The 15,873-nt window shown below is 43.9% G+C and overlaps 1 protein-coding gene across 14 annotated transcripts in view; it reads right to left on the bottom strand.

Annotated features, from left to right (window-relative positions):
- Positions 1-15,873, bottom strand: part of EVI5 (ecotropic viral integration site 5) — a 161,732-nt gene that overhangs the window by 91,133 nt on the left and 54,726 nt on the right. For 11 of the 14 annotated variants that reach the window (XM_006021827.2, XM_006021826.3, XM_006021832.2 and 8 more), the window contains 7 exons: positions 10,326-10,550; positions 8,782-8,856; positions 8,027-8,152; positions 5,568-5,711; positions 4,392-4,481; positions 4,184-4,281; positions 3,083-3,143 (listed from right to left, as the gene is read on the bottom strand). In XM_006021827.2, the coding sequence (XP_006021889.1) occupies positions 3,083-3,143; positions 4,184-4,281; positions 4,392-4,481; positions 5,568-5,711; positions 8,027-8,152; positions 8,782-8,856; positions 10,326-10,550 (819 nt within the window). The remainder of the gene's footprint in view (positions 1-3,082; positions 3,144-4,183; positions 4,282-4,391; positions 4,482-5,567; positions 5,712-8,026; positions 8,153-8,781; positions 8,857-10,325; positions 10,551-15,873) is intronic. The other 3 variants (XM_025201863.1, XM_025201868.1, XM_025201870.1) reach the window with 3 other exon arrangements.

Raw genomic sequence — 15,873 nt, forward strand, 5'->3', positions numbered from 1 at the left:
GTTAGATAACCATCTAGCTGGGGTCATCTAGACCCAGCACTGTTTCCTGCCTATGCAGGGGGTCAGACTCAATGATCTATTGAGGTCCCTTCCAACCTTAACATCTATGAATCTATGATGTAGTATTAGACTTAATCGGTTTAAGTTAGAGTGATATATCAAACTTCTGTTCCAGATCCTGTAACAAATCACCTTAGTCACTGTCCTCCAGCATCCCAGGCACCCCTTCCAGATGGCATTCTAGCCTCGCCTGGTGCTTACCTGCTCTGGATGAGCATTGGGCCAGCCCTGCCCATATACTGTTACAGAAAGGAGCCACAAAAGCCTCTCTCTCCTGCCTTCATAGCTGGCTGGCTGGGGCTGAGGAGAGGATGAAGAGAGTGTGGGAACAGAGCCCCCTACCATGAGGCCCCAGCCCCGAGCCAGTACAGTTGGGGGGGGGTTCCATCCACCCCCACCCCTCCTGACAGCTGCAAGCAGGAGCTGCAGTTCATAGCCATGTGCCTATCTACAGCGCTGGGAACTGGGAGTGGGGAAGGTTGAGCGAAGCGCCCTACCACAGGCCCCTCCCCCTAGAGAGGCCAGGCTGGGTCTGTGCAGCAGGGTCTCCACTTTCCCCTCACCCCCTCCTTCCACCCTCAGTTCCCAGTGCAGCAGACAGATGCATGACTCTGAGCTGTGACTCCTGGCTACAGCTGTCAGGAGGGTCAGATGGGGCAGGGGGGAAACAAAGCCCCAGCTCTAAGCCAACACAACTGGAGGGGACCCCACATGGCAGGGGGCTCTACACCCCCTACCCACCCAACACACCTGATAGCTGTGCAGCTCTGAGCTGTGACTCCTGGCTACAGCTGTTCCCTGAGCCAGGAACCAGGGGTGGGACGGGCAACAGGGAACAGAGCCCCCTGCCACGTAGGACCCACTCGCTATGATGGCTTGGGGCTGGGGCCATGTGGAAAGGAGCTCTGTTACCTCACACCCTCTTGCCTGACTTTCTTGACAGCTGCATGCAGGAGCCATAACTCAGAGCCACATGCCTGTCCACCACACTGGGAATGGGGGGGCAGGGAGGGGACCTGGCCCAGCCCCACCAAGACCTAAGTCACCAAGCTCAGTGAGGCCTGGGTGGCAGGGGGCTCTGTTCCTGACAGATGGATGGGGTGGGGGAGGCAGGGGGTGAGCCAGAGCTGGGAAGAGAGACTGTGCTGGCCAATCAGGGGTGGCCAGCTGCTCAGCCAGGCTCAGAATTCTCTGGCAGCCTGCTGGGAGGCATGGGAGAGCGCCCCCAGCCTGTCAGCCAGTGCAGGCCGCCTGCATGCCTCCCCAACCCCCAGAGCAAACGCGAGTTCTGTTTGCTCCTGAACTAATTTAGGACACTTAGAAAAAGCCATGAAACTTAGTGCAAATCCACCTCAGGCTTTTTGAACCTCTGTACCTAGCCTTCAAGTTCAGCATTGGTCATGTACCCTCGGTTCAGTCTTAGCCTGTAAAACTATTCCACCTGCCTGAAGAGGTTAGGAATAGAAGCAGTCAGTACTTCACTCACCTGAGTCTGTGCGGTGCATATTATGGAAATTAAGAGGAAGCAATAATTTAAATACTAATCTCCAAATTAGGGATCTTTTCATCCAAGCAAGTATTTATCCAAACCCCTGAAACAGAGAAGGGGGCATGTGTTCTTGATCATGTTCTTGATTACCTTCTGCTGAATTGCAAAATTGTGATACAGCAAGGTTCATGTGCAAGCCTACCTGACCAGTGCACTATAACAGAAGTATCCCATACTTAGCAGGTCAATGATTTTCCTATTAAAACACACTTCATTTACATGCAAACATAAGATGGAGCTTTCAGGGGTTTTTCTAAACACACTATCAAGCCTGTCAAGCAGACATTACTACCATCAGTAGTCAGTGTCTTGCTTGACAGACTTTGCTCACTGCCACTTGTATCACCTTGAGTTTCATTGCCTGGGTAACTGCTTGAAAAATATGACACAAGGAACAGAGTCCAGCTCAAACTTTATGCTGAAGAGCCCATAAGGTTAAAGAGAGCAGAAGGTGGCAAAACCTTATTTGTCATTAATAGAACCAGATAAATTATACAAAGAGAGTAGTCAGTCAGTAAAGGAAAACATTTGCATAGACTTTTCAAAGTACAACTTCCCCTTCAGTTATTTTTACTTGAGTTAAATTCCAGAAATTTCAGTATAAATGTATCTAAATAACAAGCCTTGGCGAAGATATTTTTTATCTTTGATCTTATGCCACAATGCATAAGGAAAGCAAGGTCTCAAGGCCAGGTGCTGCATGGCTCAAGTTTGTTATCATTTTTAATTGAAGGATTGAGCTTCTTCCCCATTATTAAATTTACAATTACCAAAAGCCTTCCACAGCAGTTCTATAGCCACACCCATTATGAATCCCTGATTCATCAATTATGGACAGCTATCCATTAAATCATCAGAAAAAAATGGTTTCACAACATTAAGCACTATACTTTCCCTGTTTATGATTTTCTATAATATATAATATCATCAGAACTCTAGAATTGGAGTGGCCAACCTGTAGCATGCAAGCTGGATGAGCACCATGCGGCCGGTCCAGGGGCCAGATCCAATGCAAGCCCTGCACATAGAGACCCGGTCCCATGCCACCCAGTTTCACACACCCAATGTAGCACACAGGGTCACACTGGGATGCTGGGCTATGACAATTAACACAGCAGGGGAATGACAATTAACACTGCCACAACTCCCCTGCCTCTAACTTTTTTATTAAAAAAAATCTTCATCTCTGTGGTCCTATGCCCCTCCAGCTGCTTCCAACAAGGCTCCTGTTGGAAAGAGAAGCAGGCTGGATGACACCTCATGGCCAAAGGCTGAGCACCCTTGCTCTAAGATATTTCCTTTACAAGGTTCTCGTTCAAAACCAGTCCAAGTACAAAAAGTAATTCTAGCAGCTCATGAAATCTACTTATGGTTACTATACAAACCATTACTGACACACATTAAACTACTACCCCTTAACCTAAAAACCATCTCCTCTTCAGAGAGACACTTATGTTGATGCTTCAGACTTACTTTAATTTCAACTTGTTCTTCCATTTCCTTAGTTTTTATTGTAGTGTATTCCTTTTCTAACCTGAAAGAAAACTGTCATTAGAAGGTAGCAGAAACACTGGAAAAGACTCATCTTGTGTTAAGAATACCCATAACCAACAGGAGAAACGGACTGAGGCCCTTGACACCTTGCAAGGTGTCTGAGGACACTGAGACTTCCAAAATTACCAGCAGGAGATAGAAGAATTGTAAGCAAGATATATTTATAGACCATTTCAAAATCCTCTCTAAAAACTTCACTCCTACTGTTAAAATAAACAATGCTCAGAACTTAAGCAAACCACCATGGACTTCCAAAGAAGAACTGCAAGTATCTAGACAGAGTCAAATGTGCTGGATAAAAACAGCATGGGCTCAGACTACTGTAGACAGAGTGGAAGAAATGTAGAATTCCTCTCTGAAATAAAAAGGCAGGAGACCAAACACTTGAGGGGGTGCACACAAATGAAATCCAAAGGGAGAAAGTGGTACAGCTAACCCTGTAGCTGTGACAGACATCATGGGCTTTTAAACAGCAAGCCAAAATTATCTTTACAACCATCAGCTAGTATTACAAAGTTTTGTCTGTTTGGATTATAAACCATATTTCTCTTGGTCAACATACTATCTTTATTACTGTATGAATATTTTCACCAGTTCTCAAAACCCCAATCATTTAATCAAAGGATTTAACCCATCTTCTAATTAGTTTAATTTTTCTCCTAACCAGGTTCTTTCACATTCCTGTTCATATTCTCAAGTTTACAAAAGTGCTTTTGATCATTAATATAATTGTGATTATTTTAGTTTTTTTCTGCAGTGTTTTGAATTATTTTTATTCATGGGATATAATACTTTTAGTTACAATGATCAGCAAACATAGTAATTACTACCTCAAAAGAATCACTGTCCCTGTAAAACAATACATTATATTCACTTGAAGTGAATTAGATACCAATACATACAAGGAAGTTTAAAACAGAAAACTTCAAACTGAAATAATGGGCAAGTATCTTTAAGAATTCATAAAACATTAGTCACTTTTGACAGTAAATATTGTTTTTACCAAAATACAATACCTACTTTTTCATCTTCTTTGCATTGTATTTGACTTGGTAAGATGCTTGGATTAATTTGTCTGGACCACTGTCAAACTGATGTGGAATGACCTTTTGAAAGTGCTAAAAGCAAATCAAAGCACAAGATTACAAGTAACTAGCACTGACAAATACATATATCATTGTTTGCAAATGAATGAATGTTTAACAGTATTATTGTAAATTTAGTTTACCTGTAACATCCCTTCCATGTCAAGTTGCAATAATTCTGCTTGGTTCATCTGAAGAACTGCTAAACCTACTCGAAATACTATCTCTAAACCCTGAAAATAAAAGTTGTTTAAAAAATAAATTTCATCCATTATTTAAGGGATTGTCAATAATACAATGCAATAACTAGCTTACATACTGCAACAGTGAGTTAGCCCTGCACATACTGGACAGTACTAACAACACTAGTGAACATCTTTGCATTAAAAACTGGTGTTTCCTTCACATCATCCTATTTATATAATGAGGCTGAACTACACCAAGGAGTTGTCACTGCTAGTTCAGAAGAGGTAATTTTAATTGTGCAAAGGTTGACCTCTTTCATTTAAGAGGGTTTATCTGGGCAGACTTTATCAAAGTCTTATGCAAAAATATTTCTTACATAAAACAGGATACTTGTGCTTCCTGAAATGCATTTTAATTGTATTTTAACATTTTTGAAATTTCAGTAGCTAAGCAGGTAACGGTTAAGACAGCCTTGGGTAGCTATAAGGAAATATCTGACTCCCATTTACTGTTTTTTTAAATATTCTTAGCCATAACCTGATGGGCCATATGCCTTGGCACCTAACATAATTTGGAAGGAATGGCATCTAATGGGAAAAATCTGCAATAAACCAAAACCTACAGAGCTCAAAGTTTTAATTCTGAATTTGTGACAGGCACCAGACTGACAGCCTCAAAGAATACTTCCTTGTATTCATTTCTCAGGACACATACAGGTTCACTTAGTAACTGTAGCCTCTGTCTGTGCTTTATTCTCTTCAATGTGCTTTAACTTTTACTTGAAAGGAGCATTTCTGCCTATTGAATGACCTTGTTTTACTAAAAGTCTGGTGTTTCAGTTGTGAAATGGTAAGTATTGCCCATTTCATCCAGAGCGTGCACCAGAATGAAGTGTTTCATTGCTTTTTATCAAACATCCATATGCCACTTTGTGCTACACAGTCACCAAAGATACAACTGCTTTTCTTCATTAAATATGTATTGTTTTCGTAACAATTCAATTTTACATTTATTAAATTATATACAAGCATGTTTGAAACTCATCTAGCGAAACAGAATGTATACCGCCACCCAAATGACAGAACTTGGCAGCAACAGCTGTAGTAGCAAGTCAACCGTAGACATTTACTTACCTCAGACATAAAAATATCAAATATTCTTGTTGCAATTGGTAGTGGAAAAGTTGTGAGAAAGATTGTTAAAAACCATGATGAAGCATACATTGAAGTATGGAAACTCTGGGACTGAAAGTGCACATAAAGCTCTGGTAGCTGCTCCTAGAAAGGAGAATATAATAAATAAACAGACAGACCAACAAAGTCTTCTTGATGGTCTTGATGGTGGAAAACCCCCCCACTGATATTCAATAAAGAAAACAAGACCAAGAGGATAACAGGAAATAAAAGTTTTTATGGGTAACATCTACATCAGGGGTAGGCAAAATATGACCCATGGGTGGATCTGGCCTGTGGTGGGTCTTTGTCCAGCCTGCAGCAAGTCCTTTGGTCCCACCTGGCCCAAGCCCTGCCTGCCCATGGTATGTCCTGCCACCCCCTGGGCATGCAGTGGGGCTGGGGCAGGTCCACAGCTGGACTGCCTTTCTAGGCAGTCCAGGTGGCAACGGCTCCTTCCAGCTGCTGCCACCACTGGCCACAGCCCCACAGTACTGGTGGGGACCTGCACTGCACAGCCCTGACCCCATGTGCTCCGTGCCTGCCCACGCTCAGCAGCAACAGCATGGGACAGAAGCTGTTGCTCATCATGGGGGAAAAGTGGTCCCTCCTCCTCCCACTCCAACTGCTGGCCATTCCTGTTGCAACCTCCTGGAGTCTGTGCTGTGCTGCCCTCCAGTTTCTTTGCACTGCCACCGCTAGGTAGCCCGGAGGTGGCGGTGATGACAGAATAGACGCAGGGCAGCACAGCATGGGCTCCAGATGGCTACAGCAGGAAATGCTGCGCAGCAGTGAGGGGGAGGAGCTGCTTTTCTCCCGCACTGAGACACAGCTTCTGTCCCGCACCGCCGCTGCTGAGCCTGGGCAGGTGAGCCTGTCACAGCTGTGCAGCACTGCAGGGCTGGAGCCCGAGGCAGTGGCAGCCAGAAGGAGCTGCTGTCACGTGGGCTGCTTAGAAAGGCAATCCAGCTGCAGCGCTGCCCCAGTGCTACTTTGTGCTCAGGAGACAGCAGAATGCACCATGGGTGGGCAATGCAGAGCAGGCACGGGGCAGGTCAGGTCAGGGCTGTGTGTGTGGGTTCTGGCTGATCTGCTCTGGCAGGGACGAGTCCGGAGCAGGCATGAAGGTGGGGCTGGGGCTGCACACTGCTGACGGTGGCAGGGACATACCGCAGGGTACACAGGCTCCATGCTGTTGTGGGGTGGGTGCTGACCAGCTCGGGGGGGGGGGGGGGGGCCCCCACGTGCAGCCCACCATACCCACAAACCCTCCCCTGCAAACTTCACAACCACACCCTCCCCCACACAATCACACCCCCCACAAACACCACACCTACCCACACCCTTCCCCGCATAAACCCCACACTCCTCTCCACGCATACCCCGCACCTTAAGGGGAGTCCCGTTCACGGCTACGCACACCCCCCATGCACACCCCACCCCTCCACACACCACAAACCCCATACCCACACACACATCCCCACAAACACCCCTCAACCCCACATACCAACCCACCCACATGTACACATACCCCCACACCCTACATACATACATGCACACACGCACACAGCCCCCCACAAATCCCATATCCTTCAAGACTTCATTTTGAGCTTTTATGCAATCACCTCTATATACACCACAGAATCACACACAAATCAGGACAAAAATATATTTTAAATAAAATTAAAATATGTTATTGTCAATGCTTTGATTTTTAGTATAATTTGGGTTTTTTTCCAGTTCCAAGATGGCAAACCCCCTTCCCAAAAGAAGTACTTCTGGGGGCAAGGGGAGGGACTACTGGCTGGCAAAGACTAGTGGGACTTCTGGTCCCAAGATGGTGACCAGGGGGCGGAGCACCTGTCAAGGGGCAAGGCTACCCTTGCGGCCCTCAACAGATCACCAAAACTTATCAAGTGGCCCTCCATCCAAAATAATTGCCCACCCTGATCTACATTTACACTGGAGATGATGAAAGTACAGGATGCAAATCCTTACATTACAATACAAATGTCAATCACTGTCTCCCTGAAGTTAGAAAGCAAATTTTTGGCATCTGTTATGGAATATTTTGCACCTTCCTCTGAAATCACTGGTATTAGCCATTGGGAGAGAAATGGCATGAGGAAGTAGGCTAGTCTGGCCTGGCTATTTCTGTGCTCTTAACTTTTAATAAATTATTTTTAAAAAGGCAGATTGTTACTGCCACCCAGATCCCTCCTAAAAGTAGAGCACTGATCATCTTCCTCCTTGATTAACATAAAACTCTCCCTTCAGTTTTCATCTGTTTAACCACTGCTTATACACAAAGGCTTTGTCAAATATCTGCAAAAAATATTTTGTATGTGTATGAAACTGAAATCTGCCTACAAATAGCCAAGTACATCAGATACTATACACTTAACCAATTTTGCATGTACCTGTATCATGCATTCAAATTGGTACATGCAAAGGCCCAGCTCAGCCATACTTGGTTTGAAGAGTTCTCGAAGTCTATAATCTTGCATTAATTTAACAAACACACAGAAGGCTTCCTCTTCTGGCATCTACATTAGAAACAAAAAGGCACAATACAAATAATTTTTTAAAAATTTTCAAGGTCCTTAATCACTTCCTGTGGTACACCCCAGAAGACACTGGATCATTTCAGGTTCATTTTGCTATTATAAGTGTTGGTCTCTGGCCTTTTGCCAACACAAACCTAATGTAGAGTGCTAAAGCAGTCTTTAGAGTGAAATATGGGTGAGAGTTTAAGTTTGGCAAGTTAATTCAAGCAAAGCTTCATAGTCAGAGGGCAGGTAAGCCCAATAAGGCTGAAATACATAATTAATACATAGCTGAGGTAACACTATGCTGAAGTAATTTGCGACGATAAGGTCTCCCCCAAGTTCTGAGAAAAACTAAGAAGTAAATTTCTCCTCTCCAGCAAGAAAGGTCACTCCTTCTAATGAGATGTTCCTTAGTAAAGACAAAAGCAAGGTAACATGCAAGTAAATTAAAACTAGAAGTAGATCATTTCAATTTTGTACAGCATCTTTAAAAACCTTTGCCCAATAAAGTATCTAGACAGTCCACTGTAGTAAGTGATGCAAAAGGAAAATTAATCACTTAAGAACACTATACTGGCATATGTAGAACCTTTAATGTCAAATATTTAATATAATGCTCCGTTTACCTGCATAAGCAGCAGCCCAACTATAAAAGCACTTCCTTGACAGTATCCAACCTCACGATCCACTAATGAATAAGCCTAGAAGATAAAGAGCTTTAAAGATTTTGAACAGCAACAATTAATAACCCACTTACACTTTTATCCCTAGTAGCTGTTTTGTAAATGCAAGCAAGTTTTTAAACTTTAATGTAAGAGCAAGTCCTAAAGCACAGCCCCAGATCTACCATATTTCTAAAGCTACTGAAACCACCACTCAAAGGTGTGCCTTCAATTAGTTTTTATTTGTACCCCTTAACTGGGTTAGTCAAAATGTCAAAGATCCTGTCACATAAACAGTTGCAAGAAGCCAGTTCAACTTCACTACAAGAATATCAGCCAGTTTAAGAACTAGTTTCAAAACTGCCAGGCTGTTTCCTTGTTGAAAGTACTATACAAGAACAACCAGATGGGCCTGAGCTATTTGCTCTCCAACATAGCTGACTTCCACCTGCTAGACATTTCAACAAAATAATCTGACTCTCAGTAGATCCAATCCATCTCTGAATATTAATATCTCACAGAAGTAAAGGCTGGCCAGCCAGTGACCTGCAGGGGACTGAACACAGTTCCTTGCTCTGCAAACCAGGACAGTGGAAGCATTTCAAGGGTTTCTCTCTAACCCCCTTTTAAAGAAGTGTGCATTCCTCAACAAGAGTTTATCAACTCTAGGAAGAGAGTACAAAGACAAATTTGGAATACAGACTGGATAACACCATTTTTTTTCTCCTTTGCACCCAACAACCTGGTCCACAGAGAAACCTGCAAGACAGATATTAGTAACGACTTCCTGAAGGGGTTAATACTATAAAATAAGACATGGATAGTCTGTATACATGTGCTTTTTCTTGGCTCTTTAGATTTTACTTAGAGTTGTCAAATTTAACTCTGTTATTCAGATTTGACAGCTGCTCAGTGTTTCTGCTGACAAAGGACTTCCAGAAACTGCAGTCTAGAATCTACTTTCCTAATTTAAGTCCCAAAATAGTGATATTAATCACAAAATGCAGGGAAATTCTAATTTTAGGAAACATTTTATCCCAAATTCATCTTGTATAGTAATCTTAAGTCAGCCTGTAGATGTTTTCTTCACTCTGACTTTCAATACATAAGATCAACAGAATGGTTTGAAAATTTAACGTCAGTTTTGATTTCTAGTGCACATTTTAGTCAACTATCACAGCATTTTTGATCTATTGCATATAGTACATTCCATTATACTTTCAGCATTTAGCATTTGGTTTTGTTTTAATCTAATGAGGCAACTAAGTTTTTGGTACCACTGATAAATGAAGTATTCCTCTGGTTAAAAGGAATACAAATATTTCAAGCCATCATAAAAGTTGTGCTAACTGGCAAAAAACATTTTAATACTGTATTAAGTTACAGCTTTAAAGATTATATTGCCAAAGACTAGATGCAAGTTTAAAAATACAAAGACGTAAGTTATGTTTCAAGCCTCTGTGTTACAATATCTTATTTCCAAAAAGAGCTGCAAACTACAGACTTACCTTCATTACATTAAATAAAACTTCCTGACCAAAGCTGTCTTTTTCTTTAAAAAAATCATGTTCAGGATATGTCCTAGCAATGTCCCTTCTTATTAGTTTTTCACAAGGAGAGGTCATTTTCAAAAGCTCTGAATATTGATCCTTTATTGGCATGCTTTGAGCACTGCATAAAAGCTGCCATACTATTGCTCTGAAATGATGGGGTATCCCTTTTCGAACAAGCTCCTAAAGCACAAGAAAAAAGAAAATAAACTCATTAAAGCTTCCTACAGGTATAAATATATAAATCTCTTCAAAACGAAATGAGTTAAAATAGATTTCAGTCAGAGAGGTTTCTCCTAACTTAAAATGTTTCAGTCAACAATTCATTGCTTGAGGTGCATATTTAAAAAAAAAAATGTAGAAGCATAGGATCATAGAAAATTAGGGTTAGAAGGGACCTCAGGAACTCATCTATTCCAACCCCCAACTTACAACAGGACTATCCCCAACTAGATCATCCCAGATGTACTAACTTCTGTTTCATGCTTACTAAATTGACTTAAGCTAGCAAAAGTAAGAAAGTTAAGAAGACTACAAGAGTATAAAGTTTCACAAGGCAAAGTAATTTTAGTGCTTAGGAGCTAGAAAAGCTACTAAAAATAACTCAGTATCAAGACAAGTTACTTAATAAATGTTGGGTTATATTGGGTTATTTTCTTGCATACGGCATGTGTCTTTTTTTCTAAAACTCAGGAGCCAAAATGATAGGCAAGGAAATAGGTAATAGTAGTTCAGCCTCTGGGGGGAGGGGAGAAGGAGGAGAGGGGTAGCAGAAGTAATGCTGCCCATGTTGCAAAGGAAGCAGCATAATGAGCACAGGGCTCCCTAGCTGCAGACACTTTCCCTTTCTCCCCAGCAGAGGCTCCTGTTGCAGAAGCTGCTTCTCATTTACTGCTACTTACTAGGGCTGTGTGAAGCTTCAGTCCCTGATTCGATTAGGCGGAGAATCGGCCCAATTCGGTGGCCAAATCTCTGAATCCAAATCGAATCAGAGGACCCTTTAATCTCTCTGAATCGAATCCGAACCACCTGAATCAGTTCGGAGAGATTCAGAAAGATTCGGAGATTTGGACATAGACACAGCTTTAAATGTTTTTCCTACATACCTCAAGGTAGCAGGGGCTCGTGAGTGCTGTGATGCTGGGGCGCATGGAGTGTCCCACAGAAGCGCAGGGGGCTCCCAAGCACGCTCGGCAGCAGACCCAGAAGTGGACCAGAAGCACTTATGGTCCACTTCTGGGTCCCTCGGGGAGCGTGCTGGGCTCCCCCCCACCAGCTCAGCGACTGGTGCTTCCTGGGTCGGCGGAGCGGGGGGGGCGGGCACCCAGGGTCCCCCTGCGGCTGACCACTGAGCCGGGGGGCTCCCCAGCACACCTTCCAGGTTTGCTACCGAGCATGTGGAGGGCCACCCCTCACTCTTACATGATGCTCCATGCACCCCAACATCACAGCAATCATGAGCCACGCTGGTACCTCAAGGTATGTAGAAAAACTTTTAAAGCTGTGCCTACGTCCAAATCCCTGATTCTCTGAATCAGCATCGAATCTTCAGATTTGGCCAAATTGAATCTGGGACAGTGATCTGAATCAACAAATCAAATCACTATCCCTGATTTCAGCTGGATCCAAATCCAAATCAAACAGGGCCTGCTTTGCACACCCCTACTACTTACCAGTATTTTCAAAGAAAGATCTTTTTTTCCTTCATTCTGTCTTTCAAAAATAAGGTGCATATCTTACTTGGGGGCACATTGTATATAAGAATATATGGTATTTAAATAACGATTCATTTCTAGTACCGCTATCATTGGCCAGAATAACTGACGCAGTTATTTCACAAGAAAGTATCTGAGAGACAATGTCCTTCATTACATTTTTAAATCTCAAATTCAGACCAGAGGAATCAATTGGAATAGTTTCCAAGACAGATAAATGATAAAATTAACAGTATAAAATGCATTGTTATGCAACAGCAATACTTACCAAACTATTATTTTGTGCAGGTAAGGACACAGGGTTACTATGGTATAACAAATGTCCCATTTTTCTGTTATTCTGGTAAGATCATCTTTAGCAAAAACATTCAATATGTACAGGAAATTCTTGAATTTGATTTGATTAACTGACATGCAGTGCTTCAGGGTTCTTTTGCTTTGTTTTAAGCCATTTCAATACAGGCATACCAAAAGGAGTATTATGTTCAGATCCACCAAGCTTTCTTATTTCTCTGTAAACTACAGGTAGCCTGAATATAATCCAAGTCTTTTCTGAGTAAATTGTTTTTGAAGAGCCACATACTGGGGGTCTTGATAACTTTCTGTATCAGTTTTACATAAAATCAAAAATTGTTCCCTAGTTTAGTTCATCTCTTTCTAGATCTATCAGGAAAGACTGGGTGATACAGATTTTGATTGCTTGATCTCGTGATTAAAAACAAGTATGGATCAAGAATGTTAATTGTCTTCCCTGCAATCCTTAAGACAGAATCATTATAGTTTCATAGTTTGTAGGGTCAGAAGAGACCTGAGCAGATCATCAAGTCCAACCCCCTGCTGTGGCAGGAAAGAGTACTGGGGTCAAATGACCCCGGCCAGGTGTTTTGGTTTTATGGTCTATACCAGTGGAAACCAATCTCTTTGGCAGGTGTGCCATAAATTAGCCCTGTACCCTCTCTGAGTGCCACTACAATCCCCTTCCTCTGTCCAATCTGCTGCTCTGCTTTCTGCTCCTAGGCATGTGCTCCGTACCTGATCTGCTGTTCTACTTTCTGCTTCCTTCCCTGTGCTCTCTGCTCAATCTGCTACTTTTTCTGCTCCCTGCCCCATCTGCTGTGGTGCTCCCTCCCTGACCTGCTGCATGCAACACAGCAGCTGTCCATGTCAACTGTGACTACAGGCTGACCACCCCTAGTCTAGACCAGGGATTTTCAACCTTTTTTGGTTGGCGTACTTCCGGCAGCTAGTCCAGAAGCAGGGAGTCCCCCAGCCGATCGACGAACAAGGGGGTGGAGGGGGGTGGGAAGGAAGTCCCTGACAGCAAAACCAGAAGTGCTGGTGGCAAGCCTGAAAGTGCCGGTGATAAACCTGGAAGTGCCCCACCCCCACCCCACACACACACACTTCGCTACCATGTACCCCCTGGAGGCTTCCCAAGTACCCCCGCATACCCCTGGTCTAGACCATTTCCTATTCAATAGAAGACATTTCCTTTAGTATGTATATTTTTTAATCTTATCCAACTGCTAGTTCTTTTTATGTTCTTGAAACGACATAATCATCTATTAATCAATCTTCTTTAAGAAAATATAAAATGCTGAATAAGGAAAACTGGTAGATCTTGCAACAGCTAGAAATTGATATGTAAAAACCTCTCTATAACGAAGGTTGAAATGAAGAATCATCATAAGGCTACTTTTTAAAACTCCCGCCCATCCCGTTCCTTTCCCCAACTCCCCGTTCCTTCCCCCTGCCCCCTGTTCCTTCCCCCAGCTCCCTGTTTGCTCTCCCAGCCCCCCGCCCCCCCACTCATTGGCAGTAGCAGAGAAGGAGCAGGAGGCTGCAGAGAGCAGAGGAATGTCTCCAGCTCATTTTTAGGGGAATGAGCAGGGGGCTGGAGACATGCTGGAGGTATTTCCATGCTCTCTCCAGCCTCCCAAGGTTGGAGACAAGCAGGAGAACGAGCAGGGGGCTGGAAACCAGCAGGAGGCTGGAGACAAGCCCTTGGACATGTGCTGGAAACATTCCTCTGCTCTCTCCAGCCTCCTGCTCCTTCTCTGCTACTGCCAGCAAGTGTAGGGGGGCTAGGAGAGCAAGTGGGGAGCTGGGGGAACAAACAGGGAGCACGGGGAATGAGCCTCCTGCTCATTCTCCTATTCTCTCTAGCCTCCTGCTTGTGTTCTGCTCATCTCCAGCCTCCGGAGGAATGAGCAGGCGGCTGGAGACCAGCGGGGGAGGAGGCTGGGACCCTGCAGGCAGGGTAGTCCACGAGCGTGGTGGTGCACCCCCTCAGAAAAGGGGGTGCCACCGGTGGCATCTGTGGGCAGTCAGCGATTGCCACTGGCCACCGCTGTCCCTGCTGGCAGCATCTGTGGGTAGTCCTTGACCCCCAGGTCAGCACTCACCACCCCTCCCCCTGCCACCAGAGCCAGTGACGTCTGCAGGAGCTCCCCGCTTACCACCACCAACATGCTCCCGCTGCCGCCAGCCCTACTGTACCCCTCCCCCAGCCACCGGGAGGCATGCAGCGTTCATGCAGGGGACCCACCCCTACTAAGCAGCCCCCACACCTACCCACACACTGACTCACATCCCCCACCCCCCATTCCCACCCCCTCCTGCAAACCCCACATCTCCGTATCAAACACCCATCATGTGTAAGGAAACCAAAAGCAAACATTAAAACACATAGATATTTAGGATTTGTTTTATTATGATGTTAGAGACACTGGTAGGCTTCCAAATTACTTAAACATTGTAAACATAGCAGTAAAACACTGCCCATCTGATCAATCTCCCCCCCCCCCACACACACTTTTGTTATAATTGTGGAAGAATGTGGATTTTGGGGTATTTTAAAAAGTGAATTTGGGATGCTGCTTCAGCAGGGGGCTAATGTCCCCAGATACCAAGTGACTGGGCCTCAGAAGGTCCTAAGGACAAGTAGCCCTGAGCTGCTGGCCAGGGCAAGTTTTTATACTGCTGGAGCCAGCACAGGTGCTGGCCCCAGGCTCTAGCTCCCCCTAGCTGCAGATCTGTGAGGAGCCAGGAAGGGTTATTTTGCCCCAAGTGGCACAATTTGTTCCACAACAAAGTGCATGTCTGGGCACATGTGCTGAGGCAAAAAGTCCCAGCTCAAGTTTGCACCACTTCATTTGAGTTGCTGCAAGCACACATGCTCGCATGTGTGGATGCGCTCTCTGAGTTTATCTAGCTAATGACATAGGTGTTGGCATACCTAACTGCAAATTCTGCATTGCAAACTACCACACTCTTAAAAGGATCTCACAGAAGCCAAGGTGCTGAGAACCCAAGGTGATTCCCTGGCTGGGAATTACTGTTCTAAGCTTCAAGCTCAACTGATATTCCTCCACCACTCCATTAGCTCCCCATGTCCCTTCCTTTAAGTTATCCCTAAAAGAACAAGAGCATAAGAGAATCTCTGTTTCCGGAAAATAACCCATTTGCTGTACAAGTAGCTTAATCTCTTTAGTCACGCTTGACGTACTGAAAGATGGAGCTTTAAAGGTATCTTTCAAAATACTATTAAGAATGTTGAACAGAAAAAGAAAGAAAAATAGACTCAATAACACAGATTCAACAGAATTAATGCAGTAGCTGAGTATTCTCCAGATAATCAGATTCTGTCTGTAACAATTAGTCAAAATACCATAAAAGTTTGACGATCAAAACTGTGAAATTCATATATACTCCCTGAAACCTATTCAATCAGCCCTACTTACTACACTCTTACATTTGTCTTATTTTCCTGTCCTTCAATCACACTCTTT

The sequence above is a fragment of the Alligator sinensis genome, unplaced genomic scaffold (genome assembly GCF_000455745.1).
Source record: "Alligator sinensis unplaced genomic scaffold, ASM45574v1 scaffold199_1, whole genome shotgun sequence".
Classification (NCBI taxonomy): Eukaryota; Metazoa; Chordata; order Crocodylia; family Alligatoridae; genus Alligator; species Alligator sinensis.